At 42.8% G+C, this 13,161-nt stretch overlaps 1 protein-coding gene across 1 annotated transcript; it reads right to left on the bottom strand.

The window, feature by feature from the left end:
* Nucleotides 1-2,701: 2,701 nt before the first annotated feature.
* Nucleotides 2,702-12,481, bottom strand: LOC107033944 (uncharacterized). The gene is made up of 3 exons (XM_031681542.2): nucleotides 12,342-12,481; nucleotides 8,948-9,074; nucleotides 2,702-4,604 (listed from the first exon to the last, which is right to left on the bottom strand). Exons 1-3 carry the CDS (start codon nucleotides 12,354-12,356, stop codon nucleotides 3,334-3,336), a joined length of 1,413 nt encoding a protein of 470 aa, XP_031537402.1. The 5' UTR covers nucleotides 12,357-12,481; the 3' UTR covers nucleotides 2,702-3,333.
* Nucleotides 12,482-13,161: the final 680 nt, after the last annotated feature.

The raw sequence follows: 13,161 nt of genomic DNA, 5'->3' as shown, positions 1-13,161 counted from the left end.
ACGGTGATTTTCAAAAGCTATTGAAAAATGACCTGTATCAACCCATTTCCAGGCCACTTGACCCACCGGGCCCCGACTTTGCAACATTCGCCAGGGGCGCTACACAAACGCTTAGCTTCTCAGAAACTCAGACCTGCCCTGATCTCTCTGCGGCGTGGGCAGAGATGTCGCAGGCGTTTAGGCGTTTTGATTTAAAGGACAGAGAGAAGCTAAGTGAGTGCGACCGTCTCAAGGGGACGTTCAGCAGGGAGGGAACCCGAGCCGAACCAAGCTGCAGTTGGAGAACCGACAAGTGTCCTAGGAATGCTGACTGGGGTGGGAGGTGGGGGCGGGGCTTGGAAGCCGCTGTAGGGTTTGGAGAACCGCTAAGGAAGGCACTGGTCTGAGAGTGGATAAAACGGCAGGATTATACAGCTCTCGTTATGACGGGTGTGGAAAGCGGGAACACGGTTCATCAGAGATTGGCAAAAGGGGCAAAGCCAACGGAGAAGGGTGGTTTCACCTCCAATGTGGGTGGGAGGAGCCCCAGGTAGGGCAAGGTTTCCTTCTACAAAGATGGGAAATACTTTTGAATCAAGGGCTGAGTGGGGAGGGAGCGTTTAGCATGTATGAGGTCCTGGGTTCAATCCTCAGTACCCCCATTAAAATAAATCTAATTACTGTCCTCCCCACCCCAAGCTCATAAAAAGGGAAGAGATTCCGTTCAATGTTGCAGCCCAACTGATTAAACTGAGAGCTCCTAGTGCACACCGCACTCCCTGTAATTATACAGCCAGGCTCAGAGAGCCTTCGAACTAAAGGGGTTAATTATTTATTCACCGAGCAGATGTTTATGAAATGCCTACTATGTGGCAAACTTTTCTGCTTGCTGGAAATACAGAAGATAGAAACGCAGACAAAAACATCTTTCTTCGTGAAGCCGTACATTCTACTGGTGTAGAGAATGTAAAAGTAAAGTTGCTGGTTTGATTCTCTCATTACAACGAAGTGTTATGAATCCCACCAACAATGTAACCTACAAGTAAGGAGTGGGTATAGCTCAGTGATAGAGCCCGTGTTTAACACGCACGAGATCCTGAATTCAAACCCCAGTACCCCCACTTAAAAAAGATGAAAAAAATTACCTCCCCCCTCGCAAAAAAATTAAAAATAAAATGAATAAATTCAAATTACCATTGAACCAAAGACGATTAGTCTCAAGCCTTAAGATCTAAGAGCTAGCTGTACACTAGTAATTGACATAACATTGCAGACTGAATATACTTCAATTAAAAAAATCTAGTAAAATTTGTTTCTCTAGGTTTTGGATTTGCTTGGCAACTGTCACTTTTTTTCCCTTATGATTGCTTTTAGAATGAGAAGGTCTATCCTACCCATGTCCCACCATAGTGTTTTGGAAGCATGTAACTTACCTGGTTTCATGGGTTCAAAGCTGGAGAGGAATTTTGCCTCCAGGTGAATTGTACCTCAAGTCTCACCCAGATCTGATTTAGATGAGAGTATGGACTGTAGACTTTGGAGTTAATGTTGGAATGAGTTAAGATTCTGGGGGCTGTTGGGATGGAATGCATGTATTTTCCATGCAAGGTCATGAATTGGGCAGGGGAGAGGGGGAAAGAATGGGGCCAGTAGTGGAAAATTACAGACTGAATGTTTGTTATCTCCTCAGGTTCCCATGTTGAAGCCCTAAAACCCAGTGTGCCTGTAGTTGGAGATGGGGTTCCTAAGGTAAGTAATTAAGATTCAGTGAGGCTGTAAGGGTAGGGCTCTGATCCAGTAAGTTTAGTGTCCTTGTAAGAGAAACCAGAAAACCCTGTGTCACCAGAAACTATCTGCTGGAACTTGATCTGGGGCTTGCAGCTCCTGGGATTGAGACAATTTCTGTTGTTTAAGCCACCCGCTCCGTGGTATTTTGTTGTGGCAGCCAAAGCAGTCTGATACAGTGACTTACACTGCTTGTAAAATTTGCTGGGGGAGGGCAGAACTCTATGGCAGATCGCGTGCTTAGCATGCACAAGGTCCTGGGTTCAATCCCCAGTACCTCCATTAAAAAAAAAAATTAGACAAATTTTAACCTACGTTGCATTCTTTGGATAAACCCAGTGTAGTCATGGAGTGTTTATCTTTCTCATGTATTGTTTATGTGTTCAGTAGAAACCTGGGAAATATTCGTGGCATTGTGATGGAAGGACTATAATTCTGGATCAAGCAAATTTAATAATATGGGCTTACTATGAATTGATTCTGGCTTAAATGGGTGAGCTCAATTAGAGTGGCTCTCACAGTTTGCTTGGTTAGTTGACTGACATCTGACTCAAAGGTGGCCTACACTAAAATTTCAATGCCAGAAATTCTTACATAAATTCAGAGTCAAAGAAATGTGACCACTAATCATCATATAATTCCATATGCATACCTTTGGATACTTTACACTATTATCATATGATATTGGGTTGGTATTGAAGGTAATTTTTTAAAAAAGAAAAGAAAAAGGATCCACAACTGGGAGAAGTGAATATAGTGTGATAAACCAGTGATGCAGGGTGGACTATCTCCTTTAAATTATGGATTCATTAGCATAGTGACTAGGAATGTGGTTTGAGGCTTCCTCTCCAGAAATGTACATCAGGTGGGCTATGTAATGTGTAATGAAGTGAGAAATGGTAACAAAGCCCTCAAATATTCCTCATTTTCACAGGCCTTTGCTTCAAAAGAACTTTAATATTTTGTTAAAGGCTTTCCAGTTAGTGTGTTCACAGTGCTAGTTTTATATGATTTCACCAGCTAGTAGATGAGGCACTGAGAACCCTGCCCCGTTCACTGCCTTCCAACAGTTTCTCCCCAGTATGTAATGACACCTGTTGAGGGCAAGGACTTTCCCTCCCACTTTCATTATATTTCTACTCACTGTGAGTGCACCGATGATGGCTGATGGGAGACACGGCCTATCTTCCAAAACACAGCCTCCCTAAGCTCCTCACTCACAGGCTTTCAGTGTACACATCACCGTATCATCAGGTAGACATTGTTGCTCAAGGCTTTTCCAAACAATGCACCAGTGTTTTCCTGTGTGTTTTTTGTGACATAAAATGTGATTGACCACTGAAGGCATAACCACATTCACTGCATTCATAAGGTTTCTCTCCTGCACACACACACTGTCTCCTGAGGATGCACATTTGGCATCGGCTGGCCCCCAAGGACTACATTCCTATCTGCTAGGAGCCCCCTGAGGGGTCACAGAAGGCATCTATACAGTCACCGTACTAACAGGGTCTTCCTCCTGCATGAGTTCACTGGAATCTAAAAGCTGTGACCCTTTGTGGAAGGACATTACACCTTCACTAAATCTACATGTTGCTCTCTTGTGTGTGTCCTCTTATGCTTAACCAGGTAGGATATGTTAGAGAAAGCCTTCCCACACTCGGTGCATCCATAGGGTCTCTCTCCTGTGTGAGTTCTGTGATGGACAATCAGCGTTGTCCTTGTCGTGAAGGCTTTCCCACAGTCACTGCACCCATAGGGCTTCTCTCCTGTGTGAATTCTCTGATGTTTAATGAGTCCTGATTTCTGCGAACAGGATTTTCCGCAGTCGGTACAGACAAAGGGAGTCCTTCCTGTATGAAATCGCTGATGTGCGACGAGGCAGGCCTTCTGGCTGAAGGCCTTTCCACACTCAGTGCATCCATAGGGCTTCTCTCCAGTGTGAGTTCGCTGATGGATATTAAGATTACCCTTCTGGATGAAACCTTTTCCACATTCACTGCATGTGTAAGGCTTCTCTCCTGTGTGAGTTTTCTGATGCAGAATGAGCTGCGTTTTTGTGGAAAAAGCCTTCCCACACTCACTGCACCCGTGGGGTTTCTCTCCTCTTTCGTTTCTCTGATGTACAATGAGTTCTCGCTTCCTGCAGAAGGCTTTGCCACAATTAGTACATTCATAAGGCTTCTCTCCTGTGTGAGTTCTCTGGTGCTCAATTAGCTTGGACTTTCTGTAGAATGCCTTCCCACATACACCGCACACGTGGGGTTTATTTCCCGTATGAGTCTTCTGGTGTTCCGTAAGCTGAAATTTCCTGAGGAAGGCTTTTCCACACTCACCACACTCATGGGGTTTCTCTCCTTTGTGAGATCGCTCATGTTCAGTGAGCTTGAACTTCTTGGAGAAAGCTTTCCCACACACACCACATCCGTGGGGTTTCTTTCCTGTATGAATTCTCTTATGTTCGTTGAGCCGACACTTCTTGAGGAAGGCTTTTCCACATTCAGCACATTCATAGGTGTTCTCTATTTTGTGTATTTGCTGATGTTCAAGTTCAGGATGAGTTTGCTCACGATTAGCGTGAAGCAAGGCTCTTCCCTCTCCAGTAAGCTCAGCAGGCTCTTCTGGGTCAAAGCGACTACTCTGGTTGATTACATCTAAATATGGTTTCAAAGTTTTTCCATGTAAATCAAATACATCATGATTTGGCTTTAAAGGAAAACAATTTTTGCTCCAATGAATACTATTCCCAAATGCATCCTGTCCATAACACTGTTCCATCCTCTGCGGCATATTTTGGTTTTGCCAGTGCAGCTGCACAAGACCAGCCACTTTCTCAATTTCTAGGAAAGAGAACAATGAACCCTTCCATGAACATCACATGGAATAAAACTACTTCAAAAAATCTTGGGGTGAGCTGGCTCTTTAGTGGAAAACCTACGATAGCAAATATAAAAAATACTCCAGGTATAAATGTGCCTCATCTCTCTTTTTTAAAAAAGCTTATAAAAGTTATAAATATATATGATAAATATTACCATTTTAACAATTTGAGTGTACAGTTCTCTGGCATTCAGTAGGTCCACACTGCTGTGCAGCTGTCACCACCATTCATCTCTAGAACTTTTGCATCTTCCCCAACTGAAAAACTCCATCCATTAAGCACTAACTCTTATCTCTTGGAAATGGTTAAAAACACAGTAATGCAACTGAGGGGGAAACAGAAACTAAGAATTTGGAGGATGAAGAGAAAGACGATCCTATGGAAGAATGGGGTTCTGAAATGAGAGCTGCAGAGAAGGAACTGGAAGAGCTAAAAATTGAGGAAGAAAAGTGTCAAAGGTTACCTTCAATTTGAGTGTTAGAAAATCTGCCACACTTCACATGGCTAAATGACTTCCCACCTCCAGGAACTGACAAGGTTGAGGACGTAAGTGGCCTTCACATGGCCAATTTTAGGCCAGTCTTGACAGTCTTGTACATGGCCTTGCACAGTTCTAGTTTCTTGCCACGTTTCCTCATCATCTTCATAATTCAGAAACCCACTTGTATCTCCTGCACACAGTGCTTAAGGACATAGTCATTCTCCATTCTCTCTTTACCACTTTAGGCTACTTACAAGTTTCTAAAATAGGCCCTATATTTACGATTCACAGTGAACTTTGCACAGTGTTCAGTTAGAGCAAAAACATTTCACACGTTCAAAAGCTTAATTTGTAAATATTACACGAACATTTGTCCTAGCTTTGCTCATAAAAATCTTTGCTCTGAAAAAAAAAAAACCAAAAAACAAACCTTTGCTTTGAAATTGTTTCCCACTAAACTCTGTCTCTTCTACCAAAAATTCTTAGCATCATCTTCCACCCTTTTTTTCCCTTTAACATTCCATCTTGGGGTTTGATTATGTCTTCCAAAGAGATATGTTTAAATCCTAACCCCAATAAACAACAAGGTCCTACTGTATAGCACAAGGAACTACATTCAATACCTTGTAATGGCCTATAATGAAAAAGACTATGACAAGGAATATATATATATATATATATATATATATATATATATATATATATATATATATGTAAATGAATCACTATGCTGTACACCAGAAATTAACACAACATTGTAAATTGACTATACTTACATTAAAACACACACACACACACACACACACACTCACTCGTCATGTAAAATGAATGAATATTGATAGCCAAATGTCTATCTTGGCTTTGAATTAGTGTCCAGATTGAGAACACATGATGATCAGTTCATAGTTAAAGCAATATAATATTTTTAAAGGATTTTATAATCTTTTTCAATAGTTATTAAACTAATTAGTTACATTAAGCTTAAGAAATAAATACTATTTAATAAAGATCAATTGTGAAGCTTAAAAAAAAAATCCAAACCCCTCGTAGCTATGAATGGGACCTGATTTGGAAACAGTGTCTTTGTATGTGTAATCAGTTAAGATGAGGCCACAGTGGATTAGAGTGATCCCTAATCCAATGACTGGTGTCCTTGTAAGGAGAGGGAGATCTGGCTACAGACACACAGAGACATGCAGGGAGAAGGCCATGTGATGACAGAGATCAAAGACTGGAATGATGTGTCTACAGTCTCAGGAACATCAAAGATTTCTGGCTGCTCCCAGAAGTGAGGAAGAGACAAGAAGGATTCTTTCCTAAACCTTTGAAAGGGAGCGTGGCCCCACCAACACCTTGATTTCCAAATTCCAACACCTACAATTGTGAGAGAGTACATTTCTGCTGTTTAAAGTCACCCAGTTTGGGGTAATCTGTTACAGTTGCCCAAAGAAACTGAGATACCCCATATCTAGTTCAATGGCAAATTCAATCAGCCTTTATTCATCCAGAACCTTCCAGTACTCTCTTCAAGCCGGGCTGCAGTCATCAAGAACCAGGTCTCCCATCTAACTTTCTGCGTCAACACCTGCCTATTCGTCTATTCTCTACCCATAGCCAGAGTGATACTCTGAAACATAAATTATATCATGTCACTGCCACACTTAACCTTCTAAAGGTTTCTCAATCCATTAGGAGTGAAACCAAGTCCTTGAAATAGATGATAGGACCCTACACTACCAACTGACCTATCGACAGCCCCCAGCTAAGACCCCACTGACCTCATCTGCTGTCATTTTCTATCTTGCTCACTCTGCTCTGTCTACATGGGCTTCCTTGATGTTCCTCTAACATGCTCTTGTCTTTGCTGTGAACGTCCCATTCTCTCCACTCTTCACCCAGGAAACCTCATAATGACTCATCTCTCTGCTCAAAGGCACCTAGATTATACAGGGATTCCTACTCCTAAGAGAGGGGCCCCAGCCTCACCACCCACTCTAACACATGCTGATGAATTGCTGTTTACAACCCTTTTCACCACCAGATATAGCATGTGTGTACTTTTTCCCATTTATACTCAGTGTGATAAAATACACATAATGCAAAATTTACCATCTTAATCATTTCTGAGTGCATAGTTCAGTAGTATTAAATGCATTCATAATGTTGTGTAATGATCACCACTGTCTGTCTCCATTAACTCTTTCCATCTTGTAAAATTGAAAATCTGTATTTGTTTTGCTAAATTTCTGTCTCCTCCTCTTTGAGAATAGGGACTTAAGTCTTTCACAGTAGAGAAGTTTCTCTGTCATAGTAATATGGTCACTTGGGACTTAATGTCATCAGAAAGGAATTCAGCAACAAAATCTACAGTTGAACTAAAAGAATGATTAGAGTTAACAAATACACAAAGGTGGGCATGAAGCTTTATGATTCTGTTCAGGCTAGGAATTGAGAATGAGAAATTTTATAAAGGTTTTTCCTAGTTAAACGAAGAACAGGAACACCAAAGACCTTAAACACAGGAGCTCAGGGAGTAGAGATAATTCAAGGTAATGCCAGGATGGGCAAGATTTATGATGCACAGAAGTACAAGAGTCAGGGAGGGAAACAGCTCAGTGGTAGACACAGGCTTAACATGCATGAGGTCCTGGGTTCAGGTCCCAGTACCTCCACTGAAAAAAAAAAAGGGAAGTACAAGAGAATCTGAATTTCAAAAAGGACGATGAAAAGGGATTTTCTTGGAGGGAAGATAATCGAGTTCCTCACACAAAAAGTAGGAACTCATAAGGAGGTGCCATGGAGATGTGAAATATATGGTACCAGCATGTGTATTAGACAGTGTTAAGGACGTGTCAACTGAGAGTCTCCACAGAGAATAAGAGCTCAACACATCTGAAGGAAGTAAGGTTTTACAGCCTATGAGCCAGAGCAGAGGATGAAAACATAACTCTAAAGATGCTTAGAGTAAAGAAAAAGAAAAGTTGAGCAAGCAGATAAATGTACATTAAGAGACCAGTTACCACGAGAGTAAGACATCCGAGGTATGGCTGGATGTCATAAAAGGAAATAAACATTTCCCAAAGGGGCAGGAAGGTGTATTAGTGAGAAGATAACGATGAAGTCAAACTTTTCTCTTAGAAAGACACAGAAGGAGGAATTTCATAGCAAGTGACGTGAAAGGAACCCAAAATCATACTCTGATGATTTGAAAATCCAAGCAAGAATAATCCTAGGGGGGAAAGCTGACATCTAAGAGGAAATAAACAAGAATTTGTTCGAAGAAGAGATAAAGGGGTGTTTTCCTCTAAATTCCCACACAGCAAGAGTCTCGTACGGGAGGAGGGATACACAGAGGCTATTTCTGTATCCTTAGACCCCCTCACCACAGTGGTGCCTTCTCTAAAGGACCAAAGTGATTTCCGCAGCCTTGCCCCTCCTGCAGGTTCTCTCTCACTGACCTGGATGGGGCTGATTATGAATTTCGTGTTCTAAAGTCCATGGCGGTTCTGCCTGTTCCAGCTTGGAAAGTGTATCTAGGTTGCGAACTTGGTACACTGTTCGTGGGAGATGACGGAAGACTTACTAGGCCTACCAGACGGCACTAGGGATCTGTGACCCTGAGAATGGTACGCTTTAGCGACTGCACGATTTGCATGTTTGCAAATTAAAGGCTTTCCACTAAAATGAGGGGAGATTAAACCTTCTCATCTGGGGCCAGGCTGTGGACTGAAAATCTACTTCAGAGCATCACAGACACAACGAAGTGTTTAGAAGCTGAGAAAGGAAAGGCGCTGTCCAAGGGACACAGGGAGCGTTCTCACCCACGGACACCAGGTGGCTGTAGTTCTGCAGCATCACCTCCCGATACAGGGCCTTCTGGGCAGGGGTCAGGAGCTGCCACTCCTCCCGTGTGAAGTCCACGGCCACATCCTTCAGGGTCAGCGATCCCTGTAACAACACAGTCCTGTTTAGTATGAATGTGTCTCTAGTTATTGAAATGGAAGGTGTGAGATAATAGAAAATATACTTAAGGGCCTGTCCCTGATTCCCAGTACAGAGCTTCTAAAACCCTCGCAGTTTCTTAAGTGATAAGAACACTAGGAGCATCTTTTGTTCTAATAGTTATTTGGTTCCTGACGCAAGGCTCCTGAAATGCTTGTCAATTCCTATGTGGTAAGTATTGGGTTCAGAAAACTTCTGGGTTGCCGAGCACGTGGAGGTGCTGGGGGTGTCGCACCCCATGGAGGGCATGGAAGCTCCGTGTCCCTTCCCACATACCTTCCCCTGGGCACCTCTTCCATCTGAATGTTCATCCATATCCTTCACATCTTTTACAGTAAACTAGTAAATGTAAGTAAGTGTTTCCCTGAGTTCTGTCAACCATTCTTAACAAGTTAACTGAACCCAAGGAGGGGGTTACGGGAACCTCCGATTTGTAGCCAAGTTGGACAGAAGTTGCAAGTAACCTGGGACTTAACTATTTTCGGTTGGCATCTGAAGTGGAGAACAGTCTAATGGGCTGAACCCTTAGCCTGTGGGACCTGATGCAACCTCCAGGTAGACAGTGTCTGGATTGAGTTAAATTGTAGGATGCACAGTGGGTGTCAGAGAATTGCTTGGTGGGAGAAAACTCCCACACAGCTAGTGTCAGAAGTGCTGTGAGTGTGGTAGTGGCATGTGAGCAACGCAGAGACCCAAGGGGAAGGACCGGGTTTCTCCCTATTCAAAAGGAAGGTGAAGGAAGTTGTTCTGCTCATTTTCACCACCTATATTCCTGTTTTTCCAATATATTGTGAAAGAAGCGAAGTCCTATTAAAATATTCAGTCATCTATTCATTTCAGCAACTCACAAAGTTCTGTAATGTGTGGCCATGAAATCCTCTTGCTCACCTGAGGTTGTCTGCACGCTTTTCAGCACCTACTTGTTGATCACTGAGCTATATGCTTGTGACATCAGAACAATGTACTGAGTCTACTCGTGTAAAAAAGGTCAATTAAACATGTAAAATCATGTGTGTGTGTGTGTGTGTGTGTGTGTTTTACATGTAAAACATTACCAAAAAACATTTGGTAATGATGTGCTAGCAGATGAGGTAAAAGTATGGGGTGGGGAAGGAAGATTTGTTTTCTCACTATGGATACTATATAATTTGAGTCTTTTACATTGAAAAAGTATCCAGAAGTCTGGGCTTTTTTTCTGACACCAAGTACGTGGTATCTTTTCCAGTACCAACTCTCCAGCTCTCTTAATGCCCTGACACCAAATGGATGGCCTACAATTCAATCCTGTTCTGACACCAACAACTCAGAGTTAGCATCAGGCTCCCCAGGTGTAAGGGCTCAGTCCCACAAGACTGCCTTCACTTCACACACCAGACTGAAGTCCCAGGTTCCCAGCACTTGTGTCCAGCTTGGCAGCAACTCCAGGGATTCCTGCAGCCTCCCCACTTAGGCTTCATAATCTGCCGGAACTCACAAACTCAGGAAAATGTTAAACTTACTGGCATAGTTTATTATAAAGGATACAAATGAACAGCCACGTGAAGAGGTCCAGGGGCCTCTGTCCCAGCGGAGCTGGGATGCACCACCCTCCCAGCAGGTGGCTGTGCTTGCCCACTTGGAAGCTCTCTGAACCCCTCCGGGCTCTGTTGATGGATTAAATCGCTGGCTACTAGGGCTCGAGCTCAGTCTCCAGCCCCTCTCCTGTCCATGAAAGTCAGAGCAGAGCTGCAAGTAACCCTCTAATCAAGGCTTGGTCTTCCTAGAGATCAGCCCCCATCCCGAAGCTGTCTAGGGGCCCACCCTGCGTCACCTCATTGGCATAAACTCACGTGTGGCTCAAAGGGGCTTGTTATGAATAAAAAGAGACACTGCTACCACTCAGGGAATTACAAAGGTTTTAGGTACTCTGTGCCAGGGACCAGAGACAAAGGCCGAATATATATAATACCTTTTACTGTGCCACAGTGAGTTATTTGTGTAATTAAAATAAAGGCGACGAGGAGGTAGGAGGTAATAACTACATTTAGAGGGTATTCTCTTTCAGTTGTCAAAATTTTATAAGCAATTGAACTTTTTCTGGTTAATTTTTCTTTATTACTTGATCAGTGATTTCATTTTTAACAGCTTTATCAACTTGGAATTTCAAATTTAGTGTCAATACAATAACCATCCTCACTCAAAAATAATGATACCTCTTTGAATGGGACAATAGCCACACCAGGATCAGATGTCACTGCTTCAAAGGTTAATATTTAAACTGACCAAACATCACATTGATGATTATGTATTATTTTGCTAGTTTCAATATTTAGATGAGTTCTTTTCAATGTAGTTCACTAACTGTATTTCAAATAAATATAACAATATCTGACTCTTTCCTATCTACACAAATACTTAATGTTTTGGTCATGAAAAGTATAGTCATGACCAGATTTTGAACAGGGAAGGACCCTGTATTTTCTGAGATAAGGTGAAGTTCTAAAGTACACTGTGGATCTCAGCAACCCAAGACATTACCGAACAATAGAACTTGACTCCCTGTGGCCAAGTCTGTACTCAAGCACCAGTTCAGCAATCTGTGCACAGATGACCTTAAGAAACCATGCAAATCTTCCATTTTCCTGGACACTTTAGGTTTTATTCAGAGATAAACCCAGCCAGAAACAAGTGTGGGTACGTAAGTCACCAGGCTGTGGTCTTCTGAAAACCTGTGTCCACTGAATTCTACTTGGTCTAGTCCCTCATGGCACTCAGAATAATCATATAAGAACCATACACAGCCTGTTTGTACATCTATTAGGAGAATGCTATGAACACAGAGTCCACCACATCACCTCTAGAAAGAAATCATCGAAGATATTTCCTAAGACTTAAGTACCATGAGACATGACATCACCCGAGGAACTGATGTGCCTTCTCCCAGGGTCAGTGCATATCACATAACTCATCATGAGTCTGTGGGTGTGGCCGGCAGCTGACCAACAAGGTCCTACGGAGCCACACATTACATTCCAACGCTGGTCACGCGGTACGAACTCTAGGAACAATATATTCCCGATTGTACTTTGTCCTGGTTTTGAAGGTACAGCCTAAGTTTATTTCTCCCCAGAACTCATTCTTCCCAATGTACACTTTTCATTTAAATGAACTGATTTTTTTTCAGGCCTCCACAAATTCACAAGGGAATCAAACATAAAACAAACCAAAAGTCACCTGGGCCTTCGTCATTTTCTTCCGATTTGGAAAATGCCCAGTAACTGGGATGTTATGTTTATAGTTTCTTCTGGATCTGCCCTAAATCTCTGTTCAGAAATCTGTCTCAGGTGAAGGATGTCCCACGAAATGACCATGTGCAACTCCAGGAACCTCCTCCTTGTCCTTTACTTGATCTCTCCTGCTCCTGGGAAGCCAGGACCTGTGGGAGGAAGAGTAAGTTCATTTGGGGTGATACCTTCCCTCTGGGCCGCTGCTGCTGCTGCTGCTGCTGTGCACCCACCTTATGTCAAGGCCAGCACTTCTAACTGCCCCTTTGTTTGGTGCTCCTGGGGCAATAAAACATACCAGTCTAAGTGGCGGGGGGAGTAGGCCTTTCTTCAGAGAAGTAGAAGTAACAAGACTGAGAAAGGGAAGACGGGAAAGGAAAACCAGCTCAGCACAAAGCCTCAAAGAAGCCAGAAGGCTTCTCACACAGATCGGTTTTGGGAAAGAGGACACCTAGTAGGTGAAGCTCTGGACATTTTTTCCCTTAAAATCATGTGTCCACATACCCCTCTGCAGTGGGTTGAATGGTCACCTCCTAAAAGATATGTCTATATCTTAACCCCCACGAACCTGTGAATGTGATCCTATTTGGAACAAGGGTCTTTGCAGGTATAATTAAGTTAGGGATCCTGAGATGAGACCATCCTGGATTATCCACGTAGGCCCTCAAATCCAGTGAGTGTCCTTATACCAGACACACTGAGAAGAAACACACACGGAAGATGAGACCACGTGAAGACAGAGGCAGACAATGGGGTTATGCTGCCACAAG

The sequence above is a fragment of the Vicugna pacos genome, chromosome 9, assembly GCF_048564905.1.
Source record: "Vicugna pacos chromosome 9, VicPac4, whole genome shotgun sequence".
Taxonomy (NCBI): domain Eukaryota; kingdom Metazoa; phylum Chordata; class Mammalia; order Artiodactyla; family Camelidae; genus Vicugna; species Vicugna pacos.
Note: the sequence above shows the minus strand (reverse complement) of the source record. Positions and strands in the feature narration are given on the sequence as shown.